At 32.3% G+C, this 24022-nt stretch overlaps 1 protein-coding gene and 1 long non-coding RNA gene across 9 annotated transcripts; one reads left to right on the top strand and one right to left on the bottom strand.

Moving 5' to 3' along the window:
• The first annotated feature begins 217 nt into the window (after nt 1–217).
• Nucleotides 218–5427, top strand: LOC143240033 (uncharacterized). The gene is made up of 2 exons (XR_013021527.1): nt 218–417; nt 2364–5427. It is a non-coding gene; the product is annotated as an uncharacterized LOC143240033 (long non-coding RNA).
• Nucleotides 5428–5577: 150 nt separating this feature from the next.
• On the bottom strand, nt 5578–16837 carry LOC143240032 (serine/threonine-protein phosphatase Pgam5, mitochondrial-like). 8 transcript variants are annotated; one of them, XM_076481806.1, is made up of 7 exons: nt 15933–16476; nt 15041–15423; nt 13500–13679; nt 12227–12402; nt 10704–10918; nt 7811–7944; nt 5578–7499 (listed from the first exon to the last, which is right to left on the bottom strand). In XM_076481806.1, exons 3-7 carry the CDS (start codon nt 13655–13657, stop codon nt 7349–7351), a joined length of 834 nt encoding a protein of 277 aa, XP_076337921.1. In that variant the 5' UTR covers nt 13658–13679; nt 15041–15423; nt 15933–16476; the 3' UTR covers nt 5578–7348. The 8 variants fall into 8 exon arrangements, with proteins under 8 accessions (XP_076337921.1, XP_076337918.1, XP_076337922.1 ...); XM_076481803.1 differs by lacking the exon at nt 15041–15423 and having other exon boundaries at nt 5578–6638; nt 7331–7499; XM_076481807.1 differs by lacking the exon at nt 15041–15423 and having other exon boundaries at nt 5578–6037; nt 7331–7499.
• Nucleotides 16838–24022: the final 7185 nt, after the last annotated feature.

Genomic DNA, 24022 nt, shown 5'->3' with positions numbered 1-24022 from the left:
GTAGTGGGTGATCATGACTAGGTGCCTTCTTTCCAGTCTTACACTGCTAAATTATGAAGGGCTAGCATAGATAGCCCTTATGTAGCTTTGCGTGAAATTCAAAAACAGACTTCTTTATACAATATTTTGTATGAAAAAATACAGTGGTACGCAATAATTTTCATGATGTTCCCTTTATAAAGATGCACTTTGTTGCTCCACCGCTCTGTATAAAAATAGATCAAATGTTAAAATGGTGCATCGCGGAAGACAAACGGTTTCATTTTAGTGATTAATTTAACGTAGATTAGTCTTAAGTTTGAGATAAGATGAAGCCTGTTATTGGCTGTCCTGTTGGCGGGCAATTTAGATATCCTCCCTATACTTGAAGAGTAGTTATTTTATTGATGTAAGAGCAAATAATGCTAATTTGCACAGGTATGTTCATGATTCAATTATGTTTTAAACCAGGATAGTACATAAGCGATCTGTGTTTTTCCCACTGCGGTTATCGAAACCCGATTCGTAGCATTATAATATACAAATTTTCTGTCGTGTAACTGTTCTACCTATTTTTCAGTGTATAATTATCAGTTACTTCTTACTTTCACAGCCCACTCAAACCTATTTGTGTGTGTGTGTATATATATATATATATATATATAGAGAGAGAGAGAGAGTAATGTGCTAAAGTGTCAGGACAAAATCAAAAATTAGATTTCAAGATACTTTCAGAAAACACTGGAAAGTAAATCACAAGTGAAACATCACAATTTTATTAATCTTCATATTTAGTATAACAGAAACTCAGTGGAAGTACTCAAGTTCAGCAAACAGTTAATATTTTGTTCACCCCCTTTTGCTTTAATAACTGTAGACTAGTCTTTCGGGCATTGTAGAAACATATCTAATCAAATTGCCCTTTGGAATTTTACTCAAACGTCTCTAATACACTTCAATAAAATTTCTTTGGTAGTAATTTTTGATTTGTCAAGTTTGGGATCTATCAAATCTCAGATATTCTCAATTGAGTTGGGATCAGTGCTCTGTGGAGACCTCTAATCGTCGGAATGACTCCAGCAGCTTCTTTCTACATAGTTTGAATGAGTGTTTGGGGTAATTATCTTCTTCTTCATAGTAGAATCCTTTACTAATAATATACAGACCATTGAGTATATCATGATGGATTAGTATTTGATAATACTTGAACTGATCCATTATTCCATATCACCTGTCACCTCAGCACAAAAAATACCCCAAAATCATCTCGCTGCCTATTTCATGCTTCATATACAAAATATGCTTTGAACTAAATATTTTAAACTTGGACTTATCTGTCCATAACACCCTTTTCTAATAATCAACAATTCAGTTTTTCTACTTTTTAGCAAAGTTCAGTCTCTCTGCAATATATGGAGATCGAAATAGTTTTTTACTGTAAGAACATGGTTGGGATTATTTTAATACCTCATGAGTCTCTTAGTGGCCAAACCACTTGCAGATAGGCTTTGGTTTCTTTTTGTACGTACTAAAAGAAGTGTACAAGATTGTGCATCTTTAAATTATTTATATGGGAGAAATTGTTAAGATTTTTTTAAATTCCCTATAACAACATTTTACTGTGGGATGCTTAAGTGAAGGATCATTGTCTAGTTTCTTATAACTCTAACTGTTATTCTGTTTTATTTATGCAGGTGTGTCTATTTAAAATTCCAAAATCCTTCATCTTATCTGATACTTTTGTAATGATATTTTAATTATATTTAAAGCCTTTAGAGCAATTTAAATCTTCAGATGGGAGATTCAGTTTACAGATACGATTTGAAAACTGTCAAAAGTTTCACAATGTGATATTTTCCTTGCGATTTCTTCTTTTTGCATTCATTCAGTATGTTCTATTCAGAACTTCTGCATCACATAAGAAATAAAGAGTCATCTGTAATTGGTTTTCATTGTCATCCTTAATCGAATAATATTGCTTAAAATTTCTATGTTCACTATATACACATTGGAGTCAAACTTTATACTTACTGGTCAAATTACAAATTTTAATAGTGTTTGATTATTGTTTCACATGTATGTCATGAAGCCACTCAGTGTTATTCAAAATATTGCTTATAAAAACCTAATTTTACATCAGTTTTATTCTTTTGTATTGTATTGTACTTTTGTAAAGATACAAGTCAAAATATTATTACTGAAGACTTAAGTATTTTTTTAAACATAAAAGTTAAATATTGAACTCCATTCAAGAATTTATGCAAAAAATTTTAAGGATTATATATATATATATATATATTTTTTTAGTATTGCAAAAAAAAAAGAAATTTCCTCAGATGTTATGAATTTGTGCTTTATTGACAATGTGTATAATACTTCCTCAGGTACCAACATCCATTCTAATCTGTACCTTGGTGGACACAGCAGATAGCCTGATGTGGCTTTGCTATAAGAAAACACACACACACCATTTTAATTCTATATTTTCCTTCCTTTCCTTTGTCAGTATCAGTCCAAGAAAAGTAAGAGAAAAGTGAAGGGGAGAAGATAAAGAAATCAATGCAGTAAAGGACCAACTAGATTCATGAAAATATGTATAAGAACAAGTATTGCAGGTTGTGATCTGACAGCATACGTTCTATGGAACAGCCCCTCTCATTAATATCACCACCATCCCAGAGGGATTGTGACCATTAAAGTCTCCCAGAATTAAAAAGGGAGATGACAACTATTCATCGAGAATATCAAGGTGTGATTGATCATAAGTATCTCCAGGAGACAGGAAAAGAGAAAAAACAGTGGTGGTATAGCCCAAGAAAACATGGATTGTGACAGCCTCCAGGGGTGTATTGAGCTGCAACGATAGGGTGGGCATGTGCTGCTCAACCAGCAGTGCCATCCCTCCATGCACTTGTTCATCACACAACTTATCAACCCGGTGTAAGAAAAACTACTGAAAGGTGACTGCATCAGCAGGTTTCATACATGTTTTCTGTAAGGACAGACATGCAGGATTATAGTATTCAATTAAGGACTTAATGTTATCCAGATTAGAATGGAAACCTTGATAGTTCCACTGTATCAAAATGTCCATTTTTATTTCGATGAAGGAGAACTAAATGGAAAAAAATCTTTGGTTTATGACCGTGTCGTCTGTCTTAATTAGAAGGATTGTTTATGCTTGTTTAAGAATTTCGCAGAAAGCTACACAAGGGCTATCAGCACTAGCCGTTCCTAATTTAGCAGTGTAAGACTAGAGGGAAAGAGGCTAGTCATCACCACCCATTGCCAACTATTGAGCTATTCTTTTACCAGCAAATAGTGGGATTGTCCATAACTTTATAATGCCCCCATGGCTAAAAGGGGGTAGGAGAGGAGGTAGAAATGATGATGTCAAAGTTCCATAAAGTTTGGAATATTTGGTTCAAAGTGTAGATTGTGAAATATATTTACCTAAATGCATAGCACCTACCATAAAGTATGGGGGAGGCAGTGAGATGATTTTGGGTGTTTTTCCACTAAGGTGACAGGAGATACTGATCCCTCATGATTTGCCCAATGATTTGCATATTATTTGTAAAGGATTCTACTACTAAGAAGATAATGAACACAAACATTCATTCAACATATATGGAAATTACTTAGCTAAGAAAGAAGCTGCTGAAGCCATTCAAATAGATTTTCAACTAGTATTTGTTCCCATCAGCCCAAATCAAAGATACAAAATGCCACCCAGTGGAGATTCAACTGGAAAGCTAAAACACTTCTTTTAAGTGAAACCTAATAAAAATGAAAGTACAACAAAACTAATTTAGTTGACTTATCTTAAAATCTATAAAGCTCAATTGGGCAAGTTTCTCTCGCCAATCAAAATGGACTAATAACAGCTAATATCGTTAAAAGTGCAACCCTTGGATTACGAGTTGAACTCCCTAACCACCTGGCTATGCCAGGCCTTGGAACAATATTATTTTCCTGCTTAGTTTTCTTTCTGTCCATGTTCATTTACAACAGCAATCACACTTGAATAAGTAAAATTTATTGTAACTTCTGTAGTTACTGCTTTTAGGCAAAATTTGAATTTCTTGTGTTATTCTAGAGATGGAGAGAAAGGTCGCTTGATGTATAGTTTGTTACAGAAAGAAGGATATTCAAAGTCTCTAAGGAAAAGTGATGTATTTCTTTGATACTTAAGAAATATTAATGTTATATTACTCACTTTTTATGTCCAAGTGTTTCTTTTAGAGTAATACTACAGCTTCTCAATTAGTAATACAACTTAATCTGCCAATGTTTTAAAAGCAAAAGACCCCTATAGACAATCAATGTAGAAGGTAGTGTTAAGGTTGAGATGAATTATAATCACATATTTAATATAAAAAATGCAGAAGTTAAAATGTTACTTGAATAAAACATAAAATGCAAGTGGATATTACTTGATGTAATTAAAACATTGTAAATATTCAACATTGATATTTAAATACCTGATACAAATCAAAATTAAAGTCCACAATTACCTTGAAATAACTAAAATCCAAAAATTTCGCACTAAAAAAATTCCTTTGTTTGTATGCATTTGTATATAATATTTTGAAGTATGTATATTTTTGCTTTTATTAAATGAGGTTTTCATCTAACTGCATAAATAGATATTTAGGTTGGTTTGAATTTAACACAAAGCTACATGAGGGCTATCTGCACTAGCCATTCCTAATTTAGTGTAAAACTAGAGGGAAGGCAGCTAGTCATTATCACTCACTGCCAACTCTTTTACCAAAAAATAGCAGGATTGATTATAATGCCCCCACAACTGAAAGGGCGAGCATGTTTGCTGTGATGGAGATTCGAACCCGCAACCCTCGGAATATAAGTTGAGTGCCTTAACCACTTGGCCACATTTAGGTTGGTAAGAAAGTTTTTATGTGTTATTGCATAATTTAGGCCTTTGTTTAGAATCTTTTCTTTCGTTTGTCTTAAAGTTTTGATAAATTTAGTATATTTGTCTCTTTTGATTTTTGTATGTTTACATTTACTGTCTATTAGATTCCTTCTTTTGATTCATTCAACTACTTTTTATGTGTGCCTAACATCTATTTTATATATCTGGTTTATCCAGTTTCAGTCAGTATCTCCTAAGAGCATGCATGAATCTTTTGACATGATGTTAAAAATAAGGTTATGTAGTCCACCGAGAAGAATCGAACTCCTGATTGTAGCATTGTAAATCCGTAGACTTACAACCCTACCAGTGGGGGGACAAATTGTAGATACTTCCATCATTTAAGTTGTTGGAATAAACCTTCTTAAGAAGAATTTTGATTTTAGTGCTTGGTTTTTAAATAAAAGTAACTTGTTTATTCTGTGTTTTTTTTATGCTTATTTCCAAGTGTTTATTATGTTTTTTGACACTTATGTATAAAATTAAATAAATAATTTTTTTTTACAGAATAACTTTTACATTGAAGTTTTCTTTTTAAATGTGTTGAAGAACAATACCATTTTTCAAATTAAGTGGTGCAGTTTTTCCCTAAAGGCTGGATACACCCTTATTGGTTATACGAGTTAAAAAGTTGAACAGAGAATGGAAATCCTATATTATTCTGGACAATTGATGTACTATATTCCTTGATATATCCACACTATGTTGATTACAGATTCAATAATAACATGAGTTACATCCAAACAATACAAACAAAACTACAATCCACATACAAATTAACCACAGTAATCACTGCTGAGATTCTCTATGTGTTTTACAAAGAAAGTGAATAATTTCACCAATTTTGGGTAAGTTCTGTACACTTAAGTGCTGTTAGAAGAACAACAAATTGCCTTAAAAAGATGCAATACCTTGATTCAGCAGTTGTGAATGGTTGCAAAAAGTTCATGATTTGAGGGTTACAAATGTAAAACACATTTTATGTAATTCTTGGGAACTGTACATATAACTTTTATTCTGAAGTAAAATGATTAGAAAAAATGGTAGAAGGGCATGGAAAAAACCAAGGACAAAACTTGCTGAAACAACTGTTCTATCTGTGTTGCTATCTGAAGTCATCTAAAATATTTAAACAGATAAAACTGGACATTTTTCAGTTAAATTTAATTGTATACATACAATAACAAATTTTAAATTCATATTCCATAATGAAAAGCAACTTAAACTTTTATAACAGTACACATAGTTTCATACTGTACCAAGGCATTAAATATTTTGATACACAATATTATGCCATTCAATATGTTAAGACCTTATTCAGAAGATTAAAATAACATGTTTTAATATCTCCATTATAATTTAAAACACAGTAGGCTATACTAGTTATGAAATTATCTACTAAATTCAAGAAAACTGTCCATTGGGATATGAAAAGAGTAACATTACAACTATGCAAAACAACCATTATTAGTTTTTCAATTTTTAGTCATAATATGTTTTATCATAAACTTCAGTTTTTACTTTTAGATTTTAAATGTTATTTTTTAAGTCTGGAGCACCATAAGTTTGATGTTGTGCAACCCCAAGATAATTATAGGTCACTATAAATGCAAATTGAAAGTCAGTACAAATTAAGTTTACACTCAGTGCAAGATTTCCATAACTCTTCATGAAGACTGAACTTACCCTCCAAGAATCAAAATATAAAATCGGAAAAAATCTGTATTTAAAAAAAAAAAAGTCTATGAATAGTGATATCTTGTTAAAAGTCATTTTATGGCCATTTCTACATGCACTAAAAGAATCAGCTTTACCAAAGACTTATAAAATGATATTATGATTAATCATTATCTAATAGAAGGTACACCCACTTTAACTATATTCTAAAGTATATTGTGCTTGCTACCACTAGTTTGGAAATTGAAAGAAAAAATATTATAATTATATAACAAAGTACTGTATTGAATTGAAATTAATATTAAAGTTCTAAAACCTCAAAAATTAAACACAACTTTAAACTTTTATCCACAAATCACCGTTTATGTTTGTACACGTCAAAAAAGCACAAGAGGATGATTGCTATTGTCTGTGTATCATTTAGACTATGCACAATGTAGAATATTATAATTAAAGCCAGTTCAGAACACAGAGTTTTATAGTCATAGTAGATTATTAAATTTATAGTAAGAGAGGAATACTGCAGCTAGAGAAAATATAATAATTATAACTTGTGGGTAATACTTGAACAGTTAAATACAATACAAGAATTATAATTTGGGGAAGGAAGGAATATTGAAGTCAAAGAAGAATACAAGAATTATAATCTGGAATGAATGTGGAAATTACAGTAAGTCTTGGGTTGAAGTAACCAAAATAATTATGTATTAGAGTTGCAAGTTATTATTTGTTTACCTTTGTTTACCACAAAAATCAAGATGATGTCATTTTGTCACTATTTATGTGACCTATATCTCCAATGCTATATGCAATGACTCGTCCAGTTGGACGAATAACAATCCAGGTTATGCTGCAGTTATGAAGTGTGAATCTCAACCAGGCTTCTGGAGGAAATTGTAGGGCTCTTTAAAAATAATGAACACGTCTCATATATATATATATAAACATAACTTAAGGACAATAATTAACATATTTCTAGGTCATCCATTATACTAAACTCTAAAACACTTGAGGCCAGTCCATTATCCTTAAAATAGTTATAATTTTTTACAATTATAAACACCTCAATCATTGTAGTCTAGTGCAATTAAATTCCATTTAATATACCCTCCTTCTTAATGATACTACGCCACTAATTTAAACAATGCAGGGATAAATATTTGCATGATTGGGTTCATACTGTTAGAGCAAAATTAAGTCAAACTATTCTCTCACCTGCAAAGAAAATAACGAATTACATTTGCATGGCATACTAGTATGTCATAAGTATCACTTTCTTGGTTTGGCAATGCTCTGTGAAAGTATTTCCTGAAAGCAGCTTCAATCCTGGCACCATCTTGGTAAAAGTTCTAAAATTAAGATTCTGAATAAACATTATGATTATAAATATACATGAGTCTTAACATTATAGCAATCCATATATGGTCATATTTAACTTACACAATTTGTTTTATTGCATTGCAAAGAAACAACAGGATGAAAGTCTATGAAACTTCATATGAACTTTCTACAGCTGATGTTTCATCTGAAAAATATCTTATTCTTATATGTGACATTTGTATGAATTCACAGCTTTAAACTGTTGAAAATATTTCATTGTGATACACTTTCTTAAGAAGCAATTAAAAGTGCTTACCTTTTTGTACATCTCAATTACTATTTATGTCTTACTACATTTTTGTAAAACATTCTAATTATTTTATTCTATAAAACTATTTTTTTTGTTTTGATTAAAAAAAGACACATGCAATTTCACTATGTTTACAAGTTAGTATACAATAAAAATATATTTTTTTCACCATATCAAGATTACATGCAAGCTGGCTTGTTTCAAATTGTTAATGAATGTATTTTTTTATCTTTCTTTTCAGTAACTTTATCTAATAAGGTCTAATGCAAAAAACAATTTAACAAATTAGCAGTCTTGTTGGCAAAACTTAAAACACTAAAGAGCAAAATGATATAACTAAGCTTACTTTATCTTGTTTCATGAAAAATATTTTTTATCATACTGTAACATAATAATTGAATTGAAGTATAAAATAATAAATCAGGTTTTTTGCAAACTTAAAAAAAACAAGATCGATTGTGATTAAGATTGTAAAAACCATCTTTTCTTACAGAATCATATCACCAAGCTAAGGTTTGTTCACTTTATTCTTTTCACTAAACAAGTCTAAACTGAACTGGAAATAATATTTACTTATGAGAAATGCCAGCCTAGAATCAGAAAAAGTGATTGGCTGCAATCAGTAAAACTATACCCATACAAAAGTTACAAGTTTCAAACTGATACTGCTTTATTTTATCCTACGAACACACGTAGGTCACAGTGCAAATGTCAAATCATTTTAGTTACATGCAAAATTTTATCAAACTACATTATTATCAATGTATATCAATAAACTGTGCATAAAAATATAGTCAATAAATCAAGTTTTAATGTTGTACAAGTTTTGTTTTCTTAATTTAAAAAGAAAATATTTAAATAAATTCCCAATCTTCACTACTGTGTATCACATCACTTGTTCACAATTCCCAATCTTCACTACTGTGTATCACATCACTTGTTCACTTTGAGCTACTCATTATCATCACCTGTATTTGATGTCCTGAGTTTAACATACATTGGAAATATACTGTATAGGTTTTACTTGGCATAATTTAGTGTTATAGCTTCCAATCTTTTTGGTTTATGGAAATATAAACAAGAAAGTCAAAACCACTTACCATACACTCCTGTCACAAAATGTCTTTCACAAAATGTCAATAATTTTACCATTTAATCAAAACTTGCTTATAATCATCACAGAAAGATTTGGAGTTAATAATCTCCATATTATTCGATAAATTTAATTCTGCCCACCATTTTTACTTATGAACTTATATTTAAGTATTATGTTAAACAAAATACATAATCAATCCTAAACATTAAGTTAACCTACAAATTGTTGTAGTCTTGTTATTTCTTTCCTTTTTTTAGGGGGGGGAGGGGAGGAGGAAGAGGTCTTCTAAATTATCTGATGAAAATAATTCAAAGTCCAGTCCATGTAAACAATAGTACATTAATTCTTCCTATTTTTGATAAATTGCCTTCCCTATACTAAATTTTAGGTAATGTTTACAGATGATGTTAACTGCACTAAATTAACATACAGAAAACACTTATACCACTTCTTAGCTGAAACAAACAAACACAGACTCATTTCTTCTACTTGCCAGAAATGATACTATTTTGAAACAAACTCTTCACTATCCCTCAACTATTTTCTCAGAGTTACATTGACCCCACAGTTTTATTCTATCCATAAATGTACTAGAAACTGATGTCAAATCCCCGAGAACTGTCTCAAACAAGCTGTGACATCATCATTATTACCCAGCTAGCATCTAACTTACAACATTAAATATATAGCTCACAGCAATGTTTATATTTTAATACTATGCTAATGAAAATATCTGTTCTTAAACATTATATTGATCAACATGTGAAAATACAATTGAAAAAATTAAGTAAAACGTTTTTGAGTAAAGTCTGCACTCGAACTGCACGTGGAATACATAATTCAGTACCATGTGTGTTTGTGTAGTTAATTATTATAAATATCACACTGATTAATCCACATTTCTGAAAATAATGTTAATCAATACACTTAACTATAAATATAACATTAATATAAATCTATACCTTACTGAGGCAAATAATTTACAATAAAATATATATCAAATTTCAACAAATTTATTTATTTCTAGAAATATTATTAACTGAAACAACTTGCTCCAAGACCAAGAATAGGCATAATTTATTTTAAATGAATTGGTAAACATGAACTACGTTCTGCACAACAAGCATAGATTTTTGAAAATAGCAATAAAACAATGTTTAGTTCTAAAATATAATTAGTTGTAAAGTCTTTAAATGATAAAGCATCTTAATATATTTATGAAAATACCTTTATATCAATGATATAGTTAGTTCTAAAACACCTTTAAAAGTTTAATGTTTGACATAATTTGTACTTAAAATTTAAAATATAAAGTGTTAAACTAAATTATAGCTGTGACCAAAAATATATTCATACATGGACAATAGTTACAAAGTCATTACCTCAGGTTTAGGTCTCCAGTGGTCAATAGGAGGTTCTGGAGGAATTGGGGCTCCTTCTTGCAACAAACAACAAGTTTCTACCTTCACTCCTGGTATGTGAACATGGATTAACTGGGAAGTTTCTAAAGCTCGCTGCATGGAAGACTGGACTATCCGAGTGTAAGGGAAATTTAAATCCTTTAGTCGTTTCCCTGTAATATTTGCCTGTTCCCTACCTGATGATTATATAAGATGCATTTAAATTAATAAACATACTTTTTCTGTTCCAAAATAACATGTAACAATTTCAGAACCTTTGCTCAAAGTTACAAAATGGCTATCTTGAATGTAACTACCCTTAGTTTTGAACTAAACTACAGAAATAGCAATCAATACTCAGTACTAACACTGTCATATCTTGGGGTATTCTTGTGTGGCCAGATAGTGCAACTTGAATGTTACTATTATAGTGCATTCAAAGCCTCAAAGTGCAGAACATGAATTGTTCTTTTCCCAGCAGTGGGACACACCACATGTGTCCTCAGATTCACAATCTTAACATGCAAACTATTAAACCAAGCTTAGCCCACCATGGAATAGAGACAGCCAGTTGTAGAAGAGGCTTCCACATAAATATAAGATTATATTAATGAGTACATGCTAGAAGTTTTTATACTTGCTTTATTTCTATTTGTTAGTAAATCAACCAACAGACAAACAATGATAAAGAAAAAAAAGAATTTTTCTCAATAATTTTCTTACCTTTTGTTATTAGTTGGTGATAGATACACTGCTGGCCAAAATCTTAAGGCCAATGAAAATAAAGAAAAAGTATGGTTTGAAACTTTTGACCAGCTAGTATTTAGGCTAATTTCATAGTGTTCACATTTTCCCTTTTAAATGCTAAAAAAGTTTTTTAATTTTATTTTCCCTTTTCTTATTTTCATCTTTCAAAGCTCTACTCAAATAAGTGGTTGAGTCTAACAATGCAAAATGCATATTTTTTTCTTTATGTTCGTTGGCCTTAAGATTTTGGCCAGCAGTGTATGTTATTTCATATTACAAAAGAATTGCACATAAAACAACAAACTGATAATGAAGTTGAATAAAACAGTATTCTTCAAAATAAATTTCAAACTTTTTAAAACTTGACAGCTAAAAGTTATCATTTACATACAGTGTTTATTACTGCAAGTGTCTTAAGATAAGTATCAATCTAAACAAGTTTATTTACTGCAAGTGTCTTAAGATAAGTATCAATCTAAACAAGTTTGTGCTGAAAATAGCAAAAACAACAGCAAACTTTAGAGATGGCTTATATTATTTCAGCATATTTATATTTGAACAGTTTAACTAGCTGTTTTAAAATGTATTTTAAGGTCCATCTATCAACAGAAATTGAAATGCACATATCTATTTTCAAATTTATCTAATTAGAGTGTAATAATCTAAAATGACCTATTAAATCAGTATAAAAAATATTTCATTGTTGATTTTTATGGTTCATTAAAATTAATTCCAATACAAACACTTCTTATATGCACCTAATTGTGTGAGCTTTGGATCACAGTCTTTACTCACTGTAGTACTCTGACCATGTTGAATTAGGATCAGGTGTCGTGAAGCTTTGGGTTTGGCCTTTTCCTGTTGTTCGTTATATTGATTAACTTCTCCAGAATCCCTCTTCTGTGGGGATTTTTCTAAGTTGGTTGATTCTCTCCTAAAAGATCAATATCTTAAACTTTAAACAACATAATAACACTTGTTAATGCTGGACTCAGCTGTACAGATCTTACAATCCTACTACCCAAAAGAAATGTTCTATTGACTCTGAACCTTGTTGACAAATATATATTCTATAATTACTGAACAGGATCAACCAAGGAAAAAGCTGTTTCTCCTAATAACTGAATTAAACTAGGAAGCACAAACTGTTCCTTTCTAAAAGGTTTTTAAAATGTTGATTAACTCTCAAGTTACCAGTTCACTATATTTTGTTCACTAGTGGTTGGGTTCATATCATAAGCCAAAGTGAATTATTTCTATGCCTATGCTTGTTACAACACTTACTGCAAAAGACAGATCCCATAAATTAGCAAAATTACTTATTTCTACAGAAAATACACACTAGACCACTGCAGTAATTATTGAGATTCATTGTGATATTAATATTTTTAATTACATTTAATTTAATTAATAGAAACTGTAATGAAGTGAATCATAGACCTACATATAATTTAATACATAAATAGTTTAGACAATTATTTACCCCATGAATAATCTTAAGGCAGAAGTATATTATTAATAGAAATTACAACTACAAACATACATCAAAAATATTACTAGAAATTTTCTGTCTATCACTGTACAATTCCCATACAAAATTCCAATATCAACAAATAATACTGACTTTTAGGTGGAAAACATAACTTTTACACTTATGTATACACCATTAATACTTGCATAGTGCAAGTTCCTACACATAACTTCTATTAGTGATATAGCTTAGTTTTAGAATTATCAGTGTAGTAAAAATACTTAATATCAGTACATCTATTTTTTGTATACAAGAAAAATACTAAAGCTATCATAAAACTTTGAAATAAATTCACTAATTTGTTTTCTAAATCTCTTAGACTAATCAAATCATCTGACATTGAGCATGAAAAATCACTTTGAGGATCAAGTTGACCGTAAAATGTTTGTTAATTCTTTCCTTTTACAGTGAAAGCTATTTTACAGTGACTAACAAATACCTAATGAGATGCAAAACAATTTAACTAAAATAATTAGAAATAATATATAAAATATAATGACCTGTCCCAGTTTGAGTCCCATTTTATGGATGGTACAGAGTTAGTGGTCCATGATGTAGAGGCATATTGTTTTCCATCAAGAATTCTCCAAAGGAATCCTAATGAAATTCCACTGCCAGCAAGACAATACAATATATGTCTTCCACACATTACTACCATGCTTGACCTTATGTCCTACTATCTACAAAATTAAGAAATGCATTGTATTAATCAACTTACAAAGTTTGTAAACATAACCATGAAACAGTAAAAAATGAGAAATTTATTTAAATAACTAAATGAAACTAGATGTTGTAGATGGATGCCAATTAACCAAGCATATGTCTTGTAATTCTTTACTACTTAAATCAAGTATTCTACTACTGGATGGTATTTTATGAAAATATACTTAAACAACAAAAATGAGTCACACATACTTGGAGAAAAAAGCACTGTACACTATACATTTATTGGCACAAAGCAACTAGGCTATTTGGTATATTAGACACTTTCAGATGGTTTCTCTACCTAAAACAGTGTTATCTGATGATATTTTAATTACAAAAAATATTACTGGTGCATTTTGCCCAATAAGAAAATGTTTTTTTTCTTATAGCAAAGTCACATTGGGCTATCTGCATAGTCCATTGACGGGAATCAAACCCCTAATTTTAGCATTGTAAATCCGTAGACCAGCAGGGGACACAAGAAAATGAAACAGACCTAAGTAATGAAGATCTTGAAATTTTAAAGGTGGATAATCTTTTTGTGGATTTAGAAATTCTACTTAAGTAAAAGATCAGTTAGGAATAATTGAAAATCAAAACCATACCAACTGGGTAAATGCCTTAGCAAACTAAGCTACCACATCTTCAATGATAAAAAGTATCATTTATGTATCATTGAATGATTTATTTCATTTTTTAAGTATTTAAATGCACAAACTGTCAATACTTTATTCCATAGTTAGTTCTTGATATATGATCTTGATGTTTGTAAAATATGAATCTCTCTCCAATTTATTAAGCCTTTCAAATGCCTACAACATCTTTTGGATACAATGGGCTAATATTATTTGTTAATCCTGGTCTCATAAAATCAAATCAATTTTTTTTATCATATTGGAAAAGAAATATTTAACACTTTAGTACCTCTGTGCAAGTACTTCAGTCTGACTTAGTTAACATCATTAAAAGAGTGAGTTGTATTGTCTGCAGAAAAGTTTCAATATAATCATGTTTAGAAACTTTCATTGTTTTATACAATACTTATGGCAATTTTTTTTATAATGTGTTACACAAAGCAATAATACTTTTTATCAATTTTAAACATTTAAGTCTTAGCTCTTTTTTTACTGTATCTATAGAGTAAAAGTATTTTTTTATCACAATTTACGAATGTATTTGAATCTGTTACCACTTTTCTTACAAAGTTGCTTTAAATATTTACACCTCACCTTGTTTGGTTGTATAAACATTAAAAACAAAACAAAAAAGACATTCAAATAATAAAGGTTTTATGTATAACATTCATAAATATAATTTTCAAAAAATAATCTCCAACCATGTGAGATAAATATTCTGAAGAAAGCTTGTCCCTTTCTGTCCATTTCTCTCTTCTAGCATTTTATTTAGACTTCCATATTGGTGCACTGATTTGAGTTTTCATGTGATAATTAGAGCACAGTACCTAACTCAATTTTTGCATCTCCCAGGTACTAGATTTGAGCCTGGGAATGTTTTACTGAGTTATAGTGTTGACATACTAGCAACAACTAGTAAAGACACTTCTTAACAACTCAAACTACAGAACTATTTTCATTTATTTAAAATCAAACCAGATCACAAGCTTCATCTCTTGTTTGTAGCTGGTTGCTAGTTGTTTTTTGTCTGTAGTAATCACTATGACTTGGGATCAATTCGAAGACTTGTCTCACACCAAACTCTCTACCAAATAATAGAGAATTCTTAATAATTCAAACTATCACAATGGCATCCCTCAGCCTTATTAGTGTTATAAACAATCATAGGTTCTAGGTAATATTTTGAAGCATTAAAACAAGTAGACTGGATTTGAGGCTGCTGATCAGTCTCAATTAAAAACATTTTTTTATTGTGTAAAACGTACTTTGTTACTCAATGAAGTTGTCAGTAAGAGGGCCAGTAGCTTGAATATACAGGAATAGTATCTAACATAGAGAACAGTCTGTGTATATTTCTTACATAATAATTTCCCTACATTTTATTTAAAAATAAAATGTTTTAATTTCACCTACATATACAACTACGCACAAGTGTTTGCCAAGAATTTTATATATAATTCATATTTTGATTTGCAGAAACTTGCCAGTAGATCTTTACTTACTTTATTATTTCGATGCCACCCAAAAAATACGGTTAAAACTTCAAAAACACAACTTATTATATTACTAACTGGAACTATTTGCGTAACATACCATTCCGCATTTCACTTGATATTGCCAACAGTGTCATATCTGTAATAATAATTGGCGAGGAACTCGAAACTTCATCTACAAAGTGGTATAATAATTAGTGTCTACCGTTTTACTTTCATCACTCAGGCGTTTTGAAAATAAAATATTTACAACGAGCAGTCTAAAGTCATAAAATATTGAAGGACAAAAAATTTCACCATTAGGATTTATACCTTTCAAAGTTGAAAACAAATGCTGGCTAATACCAGTATTACTATCACTCTTAATTTCCACTCATGTTAAAGTTACTAAAATAACAGAACAGTCTTATTGTTTGATGAGTTATGATGTAATGTACATATTAGACGAATCTTAAATTGAGAACACCTAACCACATGCCACACGATGAGTTCACATTTCCAACAATTCAGGAATATAGACCTGTTGTTTCAACCTACGACGAAACAACAATAAAACTATTAAACAGTGTGCACCACTCTCTTTAAGGTTTAACGTTGCACCAATTGGTAATTTATAAATACATGCTCAGAAGCGTTCTGCAAGTTCTTTTTGAAGAGTAACAATTACAAAAATAAATTATAAAGGCAAACAGCAGTAATTACTTATAAATTGAAAAGTAATATTTATTTATTTTTAAAATTAAGTTTGGGTATTATGTATTTGTAAACTAAAAGTAAAATTGAAACATGACCTATTAGTTCAGGCCCGGCATGGCCGGATGAATTAAGGCGTTCAACTCATAATCCGAAGGTCGCTGGTTCATATCCCCTTCACACCAAACATGCTCACCCTTTCAGCCGTGGGGGCGTTATATGTTACAGTCAATCTCATTATTCCTTAGCAAAAAAGTAGCCCAAGAGTTGGCGGTGGGTAGTAATGACTAGCTGCTTTCCCTCTAGTCTTACACTGCTAAATTAGGGACGGCTAGCGCAGATAGCCCTCCAGTAGCTTTGAGCGAAATTACAAACAAACCGATAAACAGTAATAATAACTTTCGATCAGAATCAGCTATGTATTTATCCTATATTGGCTTATTTATAAAACAGATTTATTGTTTTTGTTTTCTGAATTTCATGCAAAGTTACTGAGGGTTATCTGCTGTAGCCATCCCTTTATTTTTTAATTTCGCGCAAAACTACGCGAGGACTGTCTACGCTAGTCGTCCCTAATTTAACGGTGTGAGAATATAGGGAAGGCAGCTAGTCATCACCATCTACCGCCAACTCTTGGGCTACTCTTCTACCAACTAATAGTGCGATTGATCGATCATTATAACACTCCCACCGCTGAAAGGGCGAGCATATTCGGTGTGACGGAAGCTAAAATTGTTATAAGCGATTATTAATTGTAAAACTACAGAATTGACCAGGAATGTTTATTGATTTCAAACATTACAAACCATTTAACTTCAGTGAAATAGCTTTGGACACGAGGAATTAAATATTGTCATTGGGAAATGTCAGCTTGTAAGGGTGTGAAGCCAAACAAGAATAGAGCTAGCTAGCATTTCCGTCGGGTAAATATATACCTATATATCGACATAAAAGTAACTTGCAAATCGTGGACCTGGATCGTCGATTATATATTAAGTTCCAGACCAGATACACGACTCAGTACTGTCTGTAAGTTTATAAAACCTTTGTATATAAATCATCATTTGTAGTAACTAATAGTATTTGCCATTGTTATAAATTGTATCACTCTTTGTATATTAAAAATATTTGTGTTAAGAATGAAAATTGGGTGATTAGTGCTTATTAATCGGAAAACTACAAAATATAACCAGGAATATTTATAGATTTCGGACATTACAAACTTTAACTTCAGTGACTTAGCTTTAAACGTTAGTATTTCTACATGAACATTAAATATCTTCATCGGTAAAAAGTCAGTGATGTGAAGCCACGCAAGCTATCTTTCTTAAGTGAGTGTAACATTATCAACTCAGAAATAATTTGTTCGTCGTGAACCTGGATTGTCGATAAAATATTCAGTTCTAGACCGAATATAAGACTCAATACTGTCTGTAAGTTTGTAAAACTGTTGTATATAAATCACTATTTAAATAACCATTGTTATAAATTGTATTCTTGTTTGTATATTTAAATATATTTATGTTAAGAAAGAAAATAGTGTGTATAAATCTTTTTGGCAAATATAATAAATGTTATACATATTAACATTCAATTAACTTTTAAATTCAAATTAACCCCACGCTAATACAGCGGTATGTCTCCCGATTTACAACGCTAAAATCAGGGGTTCGATTCTCCTCAGTGGGCTCAGCAGATAGCCCGATGTGGATTTACTATAAAAAGGAAAATCACACACACACACTTCAAATTAAATTTTCTGGATGTTTGAAATCGTAATACTTAACGTACGTAACATAATAAATCGGTGATTCACCTTCGATAAATTATAATATGTAAAATGATTCACCAGAACTGGTTTGGTTTGAATTTCGCGCAAAGCAACACGAGAGCTATCTGTGTCAGCCGTCCCTCATTTAGCAGTGTAAGACTAGAGGGAAGGCAGCTAATCAGCGCTGCCAACTCTTGGGCTACTCTTTTATCAACGAAAAGTACGATTGACCGTAACATTATAACGCCCCCACGGCTAAAAGGGCGAACATGTTTGGTGTGACGGGGATTTGAATCCGCCACCCTCGGATTACGACTCGAGTGTCTTAACCACCGCCATGCTGGGCCACTTGTTTGTATGCTGATATACATATGTAAGAAGATATTGGTGTAGCAAATAATTAAAATGAAAGAGAAGGAAGTGTATATACCTACCTAAAAAATACAGAAATAAAATCAATTCTAAACAGAATCAGAAGTTGTAAGTAATTTGGTATGTGAATTTTAACAGGGGGTGTAGGCTCGGCATGGCCAGGTGGGTTAAAGCGTTCGACTCATAATCTGAGGGCCGCGGGTTTGAATCCCCGTCGCAACAAACATGCTAGTTCTTTCAGCCGTGGGTACATTATTATGTGACGGTCAATCCCACTATTTGTTGGTAGAAGGGCAGCCCAAGAGTTGGCGGCGAATGGTGATGACTAGCTGCCTTCCCTCTAGTCTCACACTGCTAAATTAGGGACAGCTAGCGCAGATATCCCTCCAGTAGCTTTGCTCGAAATTCAAAGAACAAAAACAAACAGTGGTTGTATTAAGAAACTGCTTTGTTTTGTTTTGAATTTCACATAAAGCTATCTGTTCCTAATGTAGTAGTGACAGATCAAAGGAAAGATGACTACTTAACACCACCCACTGCCAACTCTTGGGTTACACTACTGAATAGTAAAATTGACCATCACTTTATAACACCCCGTAGCTGAAAGGACGTGCACTTTTATTGAAGTGGATTTATTAGATAAAGAGTGAAAGGAATTATTAAATATTCCTTAATTTTATGGTGGAACTTATGATGTATATTTTGTAAATCATTAGTTTGGATACAGTTTTTGTATGTATCTGTGTATTATATATAGTTTTTCAATAATTTTTTTTAGGGTTTTGTGTATATAATTTTTGCTGGAAGGTTATTTTACTGTGGATTTTATGGGGCTTATTTTGTTAAGCATCTGAGAAATGGTAATTTATTAGTAATAATTCATTTGGAATTATTTACATAAAATTTGTGTGATTTGAGACAAAGTTCCCTGAATATGTTTGTTTTATTTTAATTGAGAATTTGTTAGAATTATTCTGATGTGTTATATATGCAAGAAAATATTGCTGTTCAAGTTTTTAGTTGGTGTTTAAAATTTCACAAATGCTTGTTTATTATTCCATCCGTATATACACTGCATGGCCAAAGGTATGTGGACACCTCTTCTACTTAATGGGTTCGGCTATTTCAGCCACATCCATTGCTAACAGGTGCATAAAATTAAGCATACAGCCATGCAATCTCCATAGACAAACATTGGCAGTAGAATGGGTCGTACTGAAGAGCTCAGTGACTTTCAACGTGACACTGTCATAGGATGTCACCCTTCCAACAATTATAGGATATTCAACAAAATATCTATTACAGAGTCATTCTGATTATCTCTTAATTTCATAAGAATGAAGTAGACAGAACAGAATGCAGGGCACAAAAGAACAATCTTTGCTACTTATACTAACACAAACCCAGCTGTGTACTAGTATGTTTCGGGATGGATGGTTACTTTCTTTGCATTAAAGATAACATTTATGTGACTGAGATCATCCATCAAACCATTTAAATTTTACATAACCTAAGTCATAGGTAAATTTAGACTTACTCAAAGCAAGTAGTACTCCCCAGGTCACTGATCATTCTTAATGGAGGTTTTAGCATTGAGGCTTCACCTGATATAGCATTGTAGAACACTCCTATTGAAATTCTTGTACTAGATGAAGTAGTTATAACAATTTCTCTCATTAATACTGCAGTTATTATCACTAGAGATTAATGACTTTCTTTAGCACGTGTTATGAAAAAAACTTTATATACTAGAATAACTAATTTAGAAAAATGCCGTGTTCAAATAAGAAGGTAGAAAATATTTGATATTCTTATACACTAAACTTCTCTGCCCTTTTACTTCAGGCTTCCTCTCAAGCTAACAGTTAATATTTAACTTTAAAACCACTACTCACTGGTCAAGCACTACTGTACTTTTTCCTTGCTTTTGTAAACAATTATAAGCTAGACAGACAGCATAACTCTTCAACAAATATGCATGATACACTCAAAAACACTTTAACAAGAATTAAGACAAATTATACTCCTTAATAATGATTTGTTTAATTTGTTACATAACTTGAGAAACATCTAATATAAATATAATTAATGGACCTGAAAATACCATTTAATAAAGATAAAAACAATCCTTTTGCAAAATAAATACACTTTAACAATGCATAATAAAACCGTTACTGACTTCACATAATAATATTCTTTTAGTTTGTTTATGAATTTCGCGCAAAGCTACACGAGGGTTATTTGCGCTAGCCGTCCCTAATTTAGACATGTAAGACTAGAGGGAAGGCAGCTAGTCATCACCACCCACTGCCAACTATTGAGCTACTCTTTTACCAACGAATAGTGGTATTGTCCGTAACTTTATAACGTCCCCACGTGTGACTCGTAATATTAGGGTCGCGGATTCGAATCCCGTTCTCACCTAACATGCTCGCCCTTTCAGCCGTGGAGGCGTTATAATGTACGGTCAATCTCACTTTTCATTGGTAAAGGTGTAGCCCAAGAGATGGCGGTGGGTGGTGATGACTAGCTGTCTTACCTCTATTCTTACACTTCAAAATTAGGGACGGCTAACGCAGAAAGCCGTCGTAGCTTTGCACAAAATTAATAACAAAACAAACAAGCTTTTAGTTTGTTATAGAATTGGTATCATCACGGTTAGTAGTCTGCTGACGTCACAGCGCGATGATGTGAGTGCTATTTATAGCGAAGGCACGTGGATCCAGAATGTACTGTAAAATTCCTTGGCATTACGTTCAACAAGCAGCTTACATGGACAAATCACTTTCAAACCATTCTCTCTAAAGTCTATAAACGAATCTACTACCTCAGACGTATTGGATATATAGTCCGAGGATGTAGATACAAAACGATTCTTGTCATTTACAGAACCTACATTCGACCGATAATTGAATACGGTAGCATGATCACGGCAAACGCACCCCCCTCCCATCTTAAGAAATTACAACAGGCCCAAAATCTCGCCATTCGCCTTATCGGTACACCCCGATAGAATACATCAATAAAGCAAGCTCCATCCCGTCTCTCAAGAAGAGATTCATCTATCTTGCAGCCAACTATTACAAAAAAGCAATTAACCGTACACAATTAACAAAGCAAATTCCACGATTAGCAGCCACCCCACGATCTTGGCAGCGATACCTCTCGCCTTATAATTACATACATGCCCTGAATGTAAACTCAAGTGACTAACCATCCATGTTTTCTTTTTCATTTCCAGCATCGGGCACTGGTGAGGTTGGTTTCTTTCGGCGCCTCACCAGTGAAAGTGGGTTTTCTCGGGGTACTCCCGTTTTCCCCACATCAAAATTCTTTGTACTTAGGATTTATAGATCCCAGCCCTGAAAAGAGGCCAGTCAGAACAGATTTTAGTCATCTCAAAATTTTTAATATGTTCATAGTAAAATCATAAGTTATAACTAAGCCGACGCATTGCTTGCATTTCTCTGCTCACTCCAAGTCAACGTCGAGCACATCTTCTTTCCCGACACGATTCTTCGAACACTGGTGGATGTGATGCTAAACCTTCCTCGTCCTTCTTCGTTCTTCGTTGTCTCTTCGGCCAGTAACTCTTCTCAGTTTCTCCTGACGCTCCTCAATTAGATTTAACAAACTATCAACTTCCAGGTCATTTGTGACCATCGCGTTAGTTGAATAACTTTACATGCCACTCCAGCCTAATCACCTTATTCCGTAATTATTCCAAAAGTCGAACGAAAGAATAATTTAACCAAAATACCTACCAAGGTCTGTCTCTCCAGAATGTACGCGTAAACAAACCGGCTGTTTGGTTGACAGAATGGCACACGCAGGGTCATTTTTAAGAATAAAATTGTTAGAAGAGGATGTTCCAGGAGTCAAAGTTTGTTATGAAGATATAGATCAACATTCAAATACTCAGCTGAAAAGGTGGTTGCTTTGTTTGTTTTGTTTTTGAATTTCGCACAAAGCTACTCGAGGGCTATCTGTGCTAGCCGTCTCTAATTTAGCAGTTTAAGACTAGAGGGAAGGCAGCTAGTCATCACCACCCATCGCTAACTCTTGGGCTACTCTTTTACCAACGAAATAGTGGGATTGACTCATATTACGAGTCGCACGCCTTAACACGCTTGGCCATGCCGGGCCAAGGTGGTTGCAATGTCGTCGGCTCCCAGTCATGGAAATCGCGCGATTCTGTTAGAAAGGTAAGGCGACTTTATCAATGTTGTATTATTATTATTATTCACACAAGTTACTTTCAATTTTCCATCATCCTATGTAACGTTAAAAATACCCAATGATAAGAAACTAGTCTATTTTCATTGTGATTATATACCCATGTATATCAAATCGACTCAGAGCAAGTAATAATTGATCTGTAGACTTACACAGGTATAGTTAACTGGATTATACGGAATTGTGATTGCTCGCGTTTGTAGCAGTTTCACAATAGAAATTTCGTCGTTTTGGCTCAAACTCACTGTTAATTTCTGATCTTATTCCATATACTAATACGCTGTATATTCAAAATCCATTTCTTTTGAAAGAATGAATGTAATTCCTGTGATATCATAAAACACTGAACAATAAAAACACATTAGTACATCTTTTTAATTCCTACCCAGTATAGTGGGTTGTACACGAAGAGGAATAAGATTTTCCTCATTGATAAAAGGCCTGATGACAGAGAAACACGGGCAATAAATTGATCCGTAGTTTTCATAGAGGATATTTGATCAGGGACTATGAAACCCAACTGAAAAAAAAGTGATTGAAATCGTTTTGAGGAGTCAACTTATTGCCCGAAAACACGTATATAAACGAAATTCCTTGTAGCTCTGCCAGTGTTGTTACTGGGAATGTTATCCGGTTTTTCGGGTTTGTATTCGCGTTTACGCACTGGTGCATTACATCATGATCTAAAAATAGCACAAATCCACAAGCCAACAAGTCGTAGACCCATGCTGTAAAAGACTCCTTGGCTCCTTGTGCTAACTTTAAATATATATTACTGAAAAAGTAAGTTTCTGACATTTGGCGAAAAACAGTCAATATTATTACAGTGGGAAACAGTGTTAGATGAAAACAGGAAGGACAGCAGAAATAAGTAGGCCTATATATGCACAACTGCAGTAGTAGCGCAAATAGTTTGGAGATTACAATCACGTTATATAACTATGTCAACAGATTTTTATAAATGGGTAGAAAGAGGTGAACATTTCGGGTTAAAAGACAGTGAACTGAGAGTTTGTTAAACAACAACAAGAATTATATAGAGAAAAACGTAGGCACACAAGAGAGGGCAATTTGAGATTTCAAAGTTCACCCACGCTGAAGGAAGGACTCAAGAGTAA

The sequence above is a fragment of the Tachypleus tridentatus genome, chromosome 13 (genome assembly GCF_004210375.1).
Source record: "Tachypleus tridentatus isolate NWPU-2018 chromosome 13, ASM421037v1, whole genome shotgun sequence".
In the NCBI taxonomy this organism is placed as follows: domain Eukaryota; kingdom Metazoa; phylum Arthropoda; class Merostomata; order Xiphosura; family Limulidae; genus Tachypleus; species Tachypleus tridentatus.
This window is presented reverse-complemented; position numbering and strand designations above follow the sequence as displayed.

What these genes read in the sequence shown, in the direction of transcription:
- LOC143240032 (XM_076481809.1), bottom strand. Translation starts at nt 13,657, where the DNA reads ATGGTAGTAATGTGTGGAAGACATATATTGTATTGTCTTGCTGGCAGT. An exon ending in TCCAAAGCTCACACAATTAG is followed by an intron (nt 10,919 to 12,226) that starts GTGCATATAAGA and finishes TATAATCATCAG; the next exon opens with GTAGGGAACAGGCAAATATT. An exon ending in ATTCGTTATTTTCTTTGCAG is followed by an intron (nt 7,500 to 7,810) that starts GTGAGAGAATAG and finishes TTATTTTTAAAG; the next exon opens with AGCCCTACAATTTCCTCCAG.